General features: G+C 39.4%; 1 protein-coding gene across 2 annotated transcripts in view; it reads left to right on the forward strand.

Annotated features, from left to right (window-relative positions):
• hdac4 (histone deacetylase 4) overlaps positions 1-12816 on the forward strand; it is a 204797-nt gene that overhangs the window by 165743 nt on the left and 26238 nt on the right. For both annotated transcript variants that reach the window (XM_084724281.1, XM_084724282.1), the window contains 4 exons: positions 4470-4525; positions 4833-4920; positions 7612-7731; positions 7822-7919. In XM_084724281.1, coding sequence (XP_084580407.1) covers positions 4470-4525; positions 4833-4920; positions 7612-7731; positions 7822-7919 — 362 coding nt within the window. The remainder of the gene's footprint in view (positions 1-4469; positions 4526-4832; positions 4921-7611; positions 7732-7821; positions 7920-12816) is intronic.

Genomic DNA, 12816 nt, shown 5'->3' on the forward strand with positions numbered 1-12816 from the left:
ATGGTGATGCTGGAGGAGGTTGTAATTATGTACCTCTTGAAAAACAGCAAAAGCAGAGGCAATGTTACAGACAGACAGGAGTCTGTGTGCCGTTAAATACATCACGACAGGTAGATGGAGAATTATTTTCACTGCCTAACTGATGACGGATTTCATTTACGATACTATTGGATTTTTAAAACTTCTTCATTGTGTCCTGTGGTCATGTTTCACTTAAACTGGCTACACCGATACACTGCCGCCATTACTACCGCCAGTACTGCTCCATTTAGTCTGTATCTGGAAGCTGTCAGAAAACGTGCAGAAGTACAGACAACATGAACATAGACAGAAGGCTCCATCCATGTCCATGTGCGTATCTAATGTTGAGCATAAATGAGCCTTACGACTCACATTTTAACACCTTTCTTTGTTATCTGTTATGTGAAAACACCAGATTTTCACACAGTCAGAGGAAGTAAAACTGTGCATCCTCTGATAGTTCAGTTAGGAAATCCCAGCATGCATGCAAGCTTGTTTCCCCTGTCCGGCGTCGCCTGCCCTGCAAACTCTGCACTCCTCCTCACTGTGAATTAAAGGTTTATTTCAATCAAACTAGAGTTGTTGATGGTTGGAACAATGAGAAGACAAACCAAGAGTTTTATTTTGTTTCTGTCATGTTTGAATGAGGCTGAAGATCTTGCAAAAGGAGAGCAGTAAAACAGCTGTTTCTGGTTAAACAAAACATATCTTACTCTTTCTTTAAAAAAGACCTCTCACTTGACACTTAGAATAACAATCTGAGCCTGTCAATAGAAAAATATAAGCACGATAAACCAACAAATTTCACCTGCCATGAGCGCTCTGCCAGTGTGCTCTGGTGAAGTGCTGTTACCTGCGCTCCGTTTCTGTCACTTCCTTCATAGTTAGTTTTGTGGTTTGTGAGGATTTTGAGACTCAGTTTGTAAAGTTTCCAGCTGCCATGCTGTTGCATCGCAGCATTGCATCACATAAAGGCAAGGCAAGTTTATTTATATAGCACCATTCAGGCAAAACACAATTCAAAGTCCTTTACAGCATAGAAATGCATTTAAATGTCATTTCTGTCATCATTTAACTATTTACTGGCTTGCTGTTGTCTTTTGTTTTTATGGTGTCTCCAATGCAATTTCAATGTTTTATTTTTAACACATAGAAAACAAGAAGTATAAGGAAAGACTTGAAACAGCGCAATAATCAAGAAATTAATTGACAGAGAAAGAAAAAGGATCAAATACTTAAAATGCTCCCTATAAAGCTAATAAATATAAACAATCTGCATTTTGTTTTGTTAAATGAAAAAGTTTTCATAGTTGCTCATGTTGGACAACATATATGCATACGTTTTCCAGCAATATCTTTACAGAGAGAATAAAGCAGAGTAGAGGCTCTTATGCGCATGTATTTCTATTCATGTATTTAAATTTATTTGAAAATATTACAGATCATATTGTTGCTAACAGCTAATTCTCCAAACACTTTAAGAAAAGAGAACCCTCCCTCCAGTTCTTTCTATCCCAGAGTCTCGTTAGCACCTCCCAGACAGACATCCCCACCCCCGTCATGCTTTGCCCACCAGCCAGCCTTCCTGTGTCTGTAGCGATGGCTGCTCACTGTTTGAACCCAGCAGGGAGGCCCGGCGCGCTGGCACTGCAAATGCCAACAGTCCCCACTAACAGGCCTGTTTTATTAGAGTTACACCATAGCCACCTGCAGAGCAGCCGTCGCACTTAGTGTTAGCTTGCTGTGCTAGCGTTTAATACCTCTCCTACATGCAGGCATTACTACTTTAGAGAAATAATGGTCTGGTCTGTCTGTATAGTACCCTGTGTGGTTGGTTATATTAGCATTTAAAAGGAAACTCAAATGGATCTTACACTCCAGGAGGAAAAATGCTAAACTTAACTAAAACATGAATAATACAGACTTTCTTCAACTGGGGTTAAAGTTCACAGGTATTGACTTGCCCTCAGCTTAACCTGATCTTAACACATACGTGCACATGTGTGCTCACGCTAATGCACACACGTTCACACATGCAGATGGTCCTCTGAGGATCCTCCGCAGCCAAATGACCAAATTCCACCTGCAGCAACAACTCTCTGAACCCCACAGAATGCCATAAATCTGCTGCTGCGCACACACTCACACGTGTTTGTCTCTCCATCTGCTGCTTTCTTTTTCTCTCCCCGTGTCTATTTTAATCCATTGTTATTTTCCCTCCACAAAGAGAAACAATCCACCTTCCTCTCGTCTCTCGCACACCTACGTACATACTGTATTATGCAGCCAGTTTAACCGAGTGCCTTCCAACCAGCTGAGGCAGTTGTCTCTACAATAAACTCCCGGCAGGCTGCTAATCCACAGCAGCTGACTCAACATCATTAGTCCAGCTTGACTCGCTCCACATCAGCCTGAACATCTATCTAATGTCCCCACATAGCAGTGGGAGCCCCCAAAACAGTTGCTGCGAGTCCCGCAGGTCCCTGCCTTAACAAAGCTCCCCTTAACTGACCCGATGGAAGCATCTGTTTCTGTGTGTGTGTGTGTGTGCATGCTTTTCTGCCTCTGAGAAACTGTTTTGCATCCTAAACTAAGGCATTGTGACAGTTTTTTGAAGAGAAATGGTGGTGAGAGGGTTAGGTTTGATATTGATTGACACTCATTGTAGAAGTGAAGTCATGAGATTGAATTAATTTTGCTTTTAATTTCTGCATTTGTGAAGGATTATTTTGCGGTGTCCTTATTACATATAGAGCCTGACTGATATATCAGTCAGCTGATATTATTGTCTCAAAATTGACCTAGCACTGCTGTATTGGTCTAAACTCTGTCTATCGGCGAATGTTGTTTTTGTTGTTTTTTATGTTAGTGTTTTTGTTTGTTTGTCTGTTGTATTTTATGTATATTTAATCATTTTTAATGCAAGTTGCTCTGTTTTAATTTTTGTATTTATAGTTATTTATAATTATTAAAAATGCCAGTGAAAGTTTACTGCTTCAGTGCCGTAATGTCCTTTTGTATTTTATATGTCACCCATTCTTGAGAATCGGGACAAATCATGAAAGGGAACTTGATTCGCAAAATGTCATGGTCATGTGATAGTAGAGGTCTCACCAGGCTTCAAGTTATCAGTTTGTGTCCACATAAGAAGTGGTGCTGCCAGTCAGTGTCCTAGGAGGGACAGCTGGTAGTTGCGGGTGTGGTTTTATGTGTGGTCACAGGGAGAAGCGTCCATGGAAGCGATAACATGAAGAGTCCCTTTTATGCACACATTTTCTTTACAATAATGACAAGAACTGTCTACTGATATGCAAACTGCATACTTTACACTGTGGCTTGTTGTTGTGTTTCCTCCTTGGTGCTCTCCCACTGCTTCATATGGTTCATTGATCTGATTGGTTGAAGTTAGCCCATGTTAAACATGATGGACAGATTGTTGATACAGTCACCTGTTAAGTATTTTTTGAAAGTGCCTGTACGACTTTCCAAAAGCTTCTGTGTAACAAACTATCTGGCTTGTCAGGTTACAAATCATGTCCTACCAAAAAAAAAAAAAAAAAATTAATACCAATTCTCTAGATCCTATTTTTGGTAAAAAAAAAAAAAAAAAAGAAAGAAAAAAAAAAAGAAAGAAAGTAAAAAAAGAAACAAAAGAAATATATGTAATTTATGAAATGTTTGCTTTATTATTTTTTTTAATTTCTAAACCTGCTCTGTCCTCTGTGTTCACCTCCTGGTTTAAAAAAGGCAGAAATGCTATATAAAAAACTATTTTTTTCTACAAATTAACTAAACAGTATTGCTTTAGATGTGTCTCAGACATATCATGTCAACTCTGTAGCCCTTCTAAATCAAAGCTAAATACAAATTATGGTTTAAAATGTGTATTTTAATGACGATTAAGAGAACTCTGAGCAACTTCAAAAAATGAAATGGCTGCTCAGTATTACTATCCAGAGAAGGGAAAAAAACAGGGCATTTTGTTAGCTCTTTCACATTTTTTTATCTGATCTTTTAAATGAAATTTTCCAGCATGATTGGAAGTGTATAAATCAAAACCATGCCAAAATACAGTTTTGTCCCAATTCTCAAGAATGAGTGATATATATGAGTATGTATTATATATATGTATATATATATATATATATATATATATATATATATATATATATATATATATATATATATATATACACAAAGAAAGAATAGTATCCAATATATCAATATAAGAATTGTTTTTTGTCCCCAATATTAGTATCTGTCTCCAAGGGGACTGATACATATGAAAGCAACATCATCTTCTGACCCCTCTGTCTTTCAAAGATGATGAAAGAAAAGTATCATTTAAGAGATTTAAGAGTGCAGGTTTAAGGTCAGACTTCATGGACTATGCTGGTTTAACTGTTTGAAATGTGATGTGAGTAAATGATTTTTGTTTTCCCTGACAGAATGGTTTTGCTGTAGTTCGACCACCTGGACACCACGCTGAGGAGAGTACACCTATGTAAGTCAATGTCTCATCAATTTTCCCTGTCAGTTCAATTCCCTTGAGAATATACTTTTCCTCTTCAACTTGAAAAGTGTCGCCATTTTAAACAACAAGAAGTCTATGTTGTTATATTTTTGTGTTTGTGTACATATTGAAGTTTCTACTTAATTTCTGAACAGCTGACATAAATGTGTTGTTTTCAAATTGAGATATACTTTGTCAAGACTGCATTCAAGTACACTATAACTCAAGCTTGTAAATATAATGTCTTCAAAACAATAATGACAATAATACTGTCCTGTCTCTCTCTGTCCACTTTCAGGGGGTTCTGTTACTTCAACTCTGTTGCCATAGCAGCCAAGCTCCTGCAGCAGAGGCTCAATGTCAGCAAAATCCTCATTGTGGACTGGGTGAGTTTTACATACAACACAGGTTACATATCTGTCTATTTAGAGAATGCACACATGTGCAAGTGTACAGTCCATCTGTCTCAGTGGTTTGATATTAGTTAAAGTGTTAGGGTTAGGGATATTGATATATCTGTAAATATTGATATTGAATATTTGAAATGCTTTCATCATTCTTTTTTTCACAGTACAGTACAGATACTAGGGCAGCAACTAGCAGTTACATTCATTGTTGATTAATCCATCAATTATTTTCTCCATTAATCAAAAATGACAAACAAACAAAATCCTGTCAATCTTATCAGTTGAAAAATAGGCCCAAACATGTGGACCTATTTTTCAAGACCGCTGAAAAGAGAAAAAATGGCGTGACAAGACAAAATATGATGTAACAAGACACAAAAGATGTAACAAGATGAAAACGACATGGCAAGACCAAAAAACAGCATAAAAGAAGACACCACAGTAAAAAGGACAAAACATAATAAATAACAGTGAGATGAAAGACAATGCAAGAGGATGAAGAACATGAAAAGCAAGATAGCAAGGTGTAACAAGCTGAAAAACTACATAACAAGATGAAAAATGGCACAACAAGTCAAGGAGACTCAATAAGACAAAAAACAACAAAAAAGAAAAAGACGTCACTGGACCAAAAACAAGATGAAAAGTGATGTGACATGTAAGAGGACATGGAGACATGGTCTGCGCTCCACATTTTACCCTGTAATGAATGTCATCATTATTGATGAATCGGTCGATCATTTTCTCTGTTAATCAATTAGTGAATTATGAAATCTAAAGATATTCAGTTTACTGTCAGAGAGGACTAGGAAACCAGAAAATATTCACATTTTAGAAGCTGAAATCAGAGAATTAGTTTTTTTCCCCCGTCAGTTGGTAATTAATTGAATAATTGATTCATAATCAATTAATTGTTGCAAGTCTGATCAATACTCTGGTTGACACACACGGCTGCAGTGTCCACATAGTCCTGTTTCCTTTCACTGACCCACAGTGCTGTCTTCTTCTCATCAAAAATTGGAAATTTTATGTCCTCAGTATTGAGTCAGTATTTTTAAGGTATTGTATCGAAATGTGACATTCCAGTTCTGTGACAACACTAACCTAAAATGTACCCTAAAAATATTTGTTTCTTTCATTTCTTTAAATTATGTTCACTTGACCTATTTTAAGACAAAAAATAAAACATTACAAAAACATTTTTACCAACTTGCATCATAATGTGTACAACAGACACAACTTTACAATATTGTGTTGTTATAAGAGGGAGAAAAAGGTTTAAATATTGGTTATTTAGGTCAGACGCCGTCCCTCTTTTTTTCAAAAGAGAGACAAAGTAATTTTTAAGAAGGTATGACGAAGTCTCGGTCGTGTCTAGGAGCTCTGCTCTTCAGCGGCGTCCCCGGCTGGTCATGGCCATTCCCAAAAGCCTTTGAAGGTCCTTTTCATTTCCTCTCTGTCTGTCACAGGGGGACTTTTAGTGCAGTGAGCAAACTCATTGTCATGCCACTTTGCCTCCAGCCAGCAGGGACATTTTTAGGATGAGCGTATTAAAGCATTCTTTGGATATAGACAATGAGGTCATTTAATTGATGTTGTGAGGTTGAGTGTTTTATTGAATCCTGCTGACCATTCCTCTTTGACATCACAACAGACTGCAGCTGAGATACAGACTCCACTGTCTGACAGTTTCAGACTGTCAGTCGGTTGGTCTGCAGGTGCATTAGTTGATTGTTGTCTCAGTCATTTTCAGTCAGTCAGCTTCTGTTATGTCTCTAGTGTTTGTTGATTAATTGAGCCACAAGAGTCAAAGGCTAATTATGCTAAGAATGTTCTTATTTTCTTTTCTAATGATCCCATCTAGATGTATATTATAGGCATATACACAGAGATGGGAAGTAACTAAGTACAAATACTTTGTAACTGTACTCAAGTAGATTTTCAGCTATCTGTTCTTTACTACTAATTAATTTTTACCTCAACTCCCTACATTTTAACACAAATATCTATACTTTGTCCTCTTTACACTTTCAAAACAAAATCGTAACTTTAGTTTTAATGCAAGATGAAAACAATTTAATGCAATTTAAGATGCATGTAACAGGACAAAAATGATGTAAAATACGTAACAAGGTGAAACAGACAGAGAGGGAGACTTAGCTTTATGTATACAAATAGTGTGCTTGGAAGAATAATGTGTGCTGTATGTCTTTTTCACAATTAAAGTACAATTTTCACATTAAAGTCTTTAAGAAAAGCTATCTACACTTTCTATCACATTAAAAAATAAATAAAGAATATGCAAATTTAGGAAGTTTTCTTGCTGGAAAAGTCTCCTATTTCACTATAAACTCCTTTCTTAGCGTATGTGCACTTATGTTTTCGAATTTCTACATCACACTTGTATATTTGTGATGTCACAAATCATGCTCATAGGCCTGCCCCTTAAAATCAGATTTTCAGTGAGCACAGAGAAACTTTACACTTTCAGCAGATGGATGTGAACACAAACCTTCTAGTGTCAAACTCACATACATCATACTGCACAGTGAAGCTCAAACATTCAACTGTAGGAACAAGAAGAAAAACATTTTTGAGTGGAGGAGGACTTTAATCACCCATTATTTATAAGATTATTTTCCCCAACCTGTCTCTTTTTGATGTGTCCAGGATGTTCACCATGGTAACGGCACCCAGCAGGCGTTCTACGCAGACCCCAGTGTTCTCTACCTGTCACTGCACCGCTACGATGATGGGAACTTCTTCCCTGGCAGTGGAGCACCTGACGAGGTGGGAAGAAACACACAGTCTGTCTCTCTGCCCACCTGCTGGTCTGAATTTCTGCAGCCAGACTAACCCTGTTTTGCATGTGTGTTGCAGGTGGGCAGTGGAGCAGGCATGGGCTTCAACGTGAACATGGCCTTCACTGGAGGACTGGAGCCTCCCATGGGTGACGCAGAGTACCTGGCTGCATTTAGGTAAGACAATGAAATCACATGGTACTTGGGACAGAATGTGTGACAGACTGGACTTACTTTAGATTTAGAGCCTGTTTACACCTGCTGTTAACATGCGTCCTGGATGATATAATCACAAGAAGACTGTTGTGAGTACAAGTGTGCATGCACTCAAGATGCATTGAGGATGCATTTGAGATTTGATCAACCACATGTAGAAGGGATTTAGGCCACATGTGAGCACATTCTCTCAGCAGTGAGTACACAATGTGTCCTGGGCCACATTAAAGGACCCCCAACTCAACTGATGTGTCAATTCCACCATTCGGTTCATTGTAATGCAAATTACATGTTTAGGCTCTCTTACTTTTGTGACGACACTATTAACTGCACTATCCCTAGATCACACAGTTTTGAGAGTTGTTGAGTGGGGAGCGACTTTATCGACTTTGTGGAATGTTGTCTATGATAAATTCTTAATCAGTTGTGCCCTCTTGAAAATTCAGCATTTAATACAATATATTAAGATTTTTCATTCCTTGTAAAACTGGGAGCGTCTCCATTGTGGTGTCAGACACACACTTCTACCTTCTCGGACTGTGATATTATTGATTTCTTTAGGACTTTTCACACGACTTTGCACGTAGCCCCAAGCTGAGAGGGCCCACAGGCCAACAGCTCTGTCAGCCTGGGGCTAAGACTTAAGCCTAGGTCTTGCTGACCCTGCTCCAGAGCACAGCTTGTGGGGTTGTTCCCTAAAAATCTCCTAAACCAAGGACTAAAAGGAGTAGTCACAGAACATTTTAGAATGCTCACTTTAGTTGCTGTACTAACAGACATTAAACCCAGGGCTAGTGCGAGTGCAGTGTGAATCATGTTGCTCTGGGCTTAGCTTAACCCTGGCTTAACAATGTGTATGTGAAAAGGGGCTAAGCAATCCCAGGGTTAACTCTTAGCCAAGGACAGCCTTGGCCTGAGTGTAGGCAGCGTGAAAAGCCCTTTTGTCATCTCTGATGTGAAAACAACTGATTTTCTCATCATGCTCATACTTAAAAATCCATTATTGTAGTTATAAAATAAAAGTCCCAGCACACCGTGGAGCATCTCTCCTGCCATGCTGCTGACAGTGCAGGTAAAACATGAGACTCATGTAAGCTGATATAAGAGTTTAATGACAGAATTAAATATTAGAACTAAATAAAAAATTAGTGAATAGTTGAACCTTCTTATTTTCAGTCATAAGACCAGTAATAGACACTCAACTGACAAATAACTAGTGTTTAATTGCATAGGAAAGTGAGATCCTATCACAACTTGAGATGCCAGGTGTGATTTGTGATTTGATCAGCCAAGATGCATGTTAATACCAGGTCTGAAGAAGCTCTGACTTCCTTTTAGTGCTAAATAACTGGCCTGAACGTGTGTTGGAGGGAACGCTGTGCAGTGCATAGTTTGACAAACGATGTATTAGGGACTGTTGAGTAGGTAAGGAGCTCCTCCTCATGCCAGGCCTGATTTCTATTAGGTCCACTTTTTGGGGCTATTTATAACCTCCCACACACATGCTCACACATGTAAAACACACACACATGGCTTGAAAGACTTGCAAGAGCACAGGCATGGACTCACCACGGACATGTACATGTCTCATACACGTTCTTGGTTCATACAGCTGGTGAGGAGCAGGTCTGGATTGGTTCCAGCGCTCTTTGAAGATGAACCCATGCACTGCGACTGTGTGTCCATCTGGCCCGAGCCAAACACATCAAACTGACAGGCCACTGTCTTCTCGCAGCTTTCGGCACGCAAGCCCCAGGAAGCACACCTTAGCCCGTTAATGCACCCCAGACCCCTGTGTGCGCCAACTCCCTCTCTCACCCTCAATCTACCCTTCTGATGACCACCACCTAATATATAATATGTCATACTACAGACATTATTTGTAATCCATGACTGAAGCCAACAGCCAGCACAGCATGCCACACATATAAGTAGGTATACCGTTTTTCTCCATCTGTATTTACACACAAATCAGTATTATTCACATGAATGAAATACCAGTGATCAGTAATACATATAAAAACTAATAAATGTGTACAATATCTAATAAACTCTCCACAAAGATTAATGACTTGAGAGTTGGCATGAAAATAATACAAAACCTTCTATAATTAACAACAGTTGTTGAAGAGAACGCACTCTGAGCGAGGTCATCAGAGGTATCCAAATAACTAAATGAACTGCTTCAACATTGAAATTGATTAGAAAAAAGAACCTGGCCTGCACTGTACTGTTACTTTCAACTGGAACTGGCTGAAATCAGTGTGTAATCTAGCTGTGACAAACCGATAGACTGGAAAATACATGTAATGAATTTGTTGTCTGCGACACCACTACAACAAAACTGGTGAATATTCTGTGAAGACCAACAGTTGTGGATTAATTCTAGGCACTGTTCCTTGCTGTCACTGAAGCTCTGGGTTGCGAGGCAGCTGGATTCATAAGATCACAAGAGAATCCATCTTGCCAGGCATCAAGTTATCCATTTGTGTCCACACCAAAAATGGTGCAGCCAGTCGGCGTCCTAGGAGGGACTACGGGCCACTATGAGCGTGGTTTTAGGTGTGGTGACAGCAAGAAATGTCCATGGAAGCAACTTGTCTCAAATAAACAATGGCAACAAAGTTATTAGCGTAGATACTGTGATAGCATCAGTTATATCAGAACTGGAGAGTATTTCTTCATTAAAGAAGAGCAAAGAACGACACAGGGATTTTTTCCAAGGAAAAGATGTTTTCACTCCTCTCCCGACCGGCTTAGGCGAGAGTTTCATCTGATTGGTTGAAGTTAGCCCGTGTTAGACATGATGGATGTTTCATCCAATCACCTGCCACGTGTTGTTTTGAAAGTGCCTGCCCTTTTCCAAACAGTTTCTAAGGAACAAACCATCTGCTCCTTAATGCCCACTTCTTTCATACACACCTTCAGGCTTTTGGTAAAAAATATACCTAAGTTGTGATAACATGATGACATCATCAGGGTTATTTTTAATTTTTTTTTGATAATCTAGAGCCACTGAAGACATTATAGATCTGTTTTCACGGGCTTGCAATGAATAACCCCAATGTCATATGTGTATTTAACTCTTGTAAGGTTATTGTTGGAGATGTTCCATCTGTATTTGAGCCAATCAATGCATATTTAAGTTAATCAGTAACACGCTGCACTTCAGTCAAAGCAGCCTGCTTTGTTAACGTAAAACTGGAACCACTTTGTTGTACAGTAGTTTTAATATGTGTACGTTAGTTCAGGGGTGCATGCATCCATAGGAGTGAACATGCATGTGGAGAGGCTTGTGCTGTGTTTGTGTGTTCTGTTTGTATAATTGTAGGTTATTAAATCAGCGTGGAAGAGGTCCAAAGATATAAAGTGTAGGAAAACAAGAGTTTGGGTGTGTATCACCTCAGACCCTGGCGCCATTAATCCCCCGAGGCTGTAGCAGTTTTGGACAATTCGTAGGCCCCACAGGACAGCAGCAAACCTGTCTCACAGCTCATAGATCTACCACACACAGACACATGCCTGTACCATGCTTGAACACATGCACTCTCAAAGTAACACAGTTACAGATGCTGGACAATCATTTGTCATGCACATACAAATGCACATGCTGCACACAAGTTCATAGAAATGCAGAAGGGCCTCATTCACACTTGGATAAGCACAAAAACAAATGCACAGATCACACCTGCAGCTTTTACATCCAGTGTGCTTATGCACATACAACCACATGCAGACAGGCGCATGTGTGCGGACACCTGATACACGCAGCCTCTCTTTCAATCTCATTGTTTATCTGTGTGTTGCGGTCCTCTCCTTCCTCCTCTTTCGGGAGGGGATGCGTGCCTCGCAGCCGGCACCTTCCCATTCCTCCGCTGGCCTGTGCCACGTTGCATTTGCAGGGGATCAAGTCTGAGCCTCCAGAAAGCACGGAGAAAAAAGATAAGAAAATTGGCCCTAATGAAAACCAGAAGCACCGTCTCTCCCCTCTCCTTCTCTCTCCTCCTCCTCCTCTCACTCCCTCTTCTGCCATGAACTTGGAAAGACGAGAGAGGAGGAGAATTAAAGTTAATTCAAACCAGCTCTCCGCAGCGCCAGATGACAGGGCTTTGAAGTGTAAGTGTGCGTGTGTGAGTTTTTCGCTCTCTTATTCTCTCTCTCCTCTCCTGGTCTCCTCTACTTTTTTTTTTTATGAACGGAGGGGGAAAGCCTTGAAGCTCTGCAGTTTAACCATTTGTTGACTGCTTTGATGAACTCTGCTCCCTCTGAAGGGCAGAGTCTATTGTTTCTTCTAAAATGGGCCTCACCTGCAATCTCCAATAGTTTGAAGGCTTTCTGTCCTTTAAATCATTAAAAACCTGGGAATTACCTAGTAATGGTAATTATCTAATTCTACTGTATATTTCTGCTGCTTGGGGTCTGTCTCACTTTAAAACAATAACAAATTATGTAGTTTGATGACATTGTGAAGTAACGTGGGATCATGGGAGTTGTTGTCTTCATTGTTACACAACCACCATTGCCAGTGAAAATCTGACATGACTCAGGCAGAAATCATCTTCATGGATGAGGTCAGATTGAAGATTTATTCATGTTATGTTTTGTCACGTTCAACTTCCTTTCTCAATCTCTGACATATCTTGTGTTTTCCCAGAAGTTATAGCAACTAGGAGCTACAACGGGTAGTAAGAAACGCAACGTTACACTAGAAATAAGGGTTCCAAAATGGTTCCTCTTGAACGGTTAAGGTTCTACCTAGAACCATTTGCTTATAAGGACCCTTTTTGAAAAAAAGAGTTCATCAAGGATTTGTTGCATTTTTAAAGTCTTTCATCAAGGGTTCCTTAAACTGTACTAT

Source organism: Lutjanus erythropterus, chromosome 8, assembly GCF_056507025.1.
Source record: "Lutjanus erythropterus isolate fLutEry1 chromosome 8, fLutEry1.hap2, whole genome shotgun sequence".
NCBI classification, from domain to species: domain Eukaryota; kingdom Metazoa; phylum Chordata; class Actinopteri; order Lutjaniformes; family Lutjanidae; genus Lutjanus; species Lutjanus erythropterus.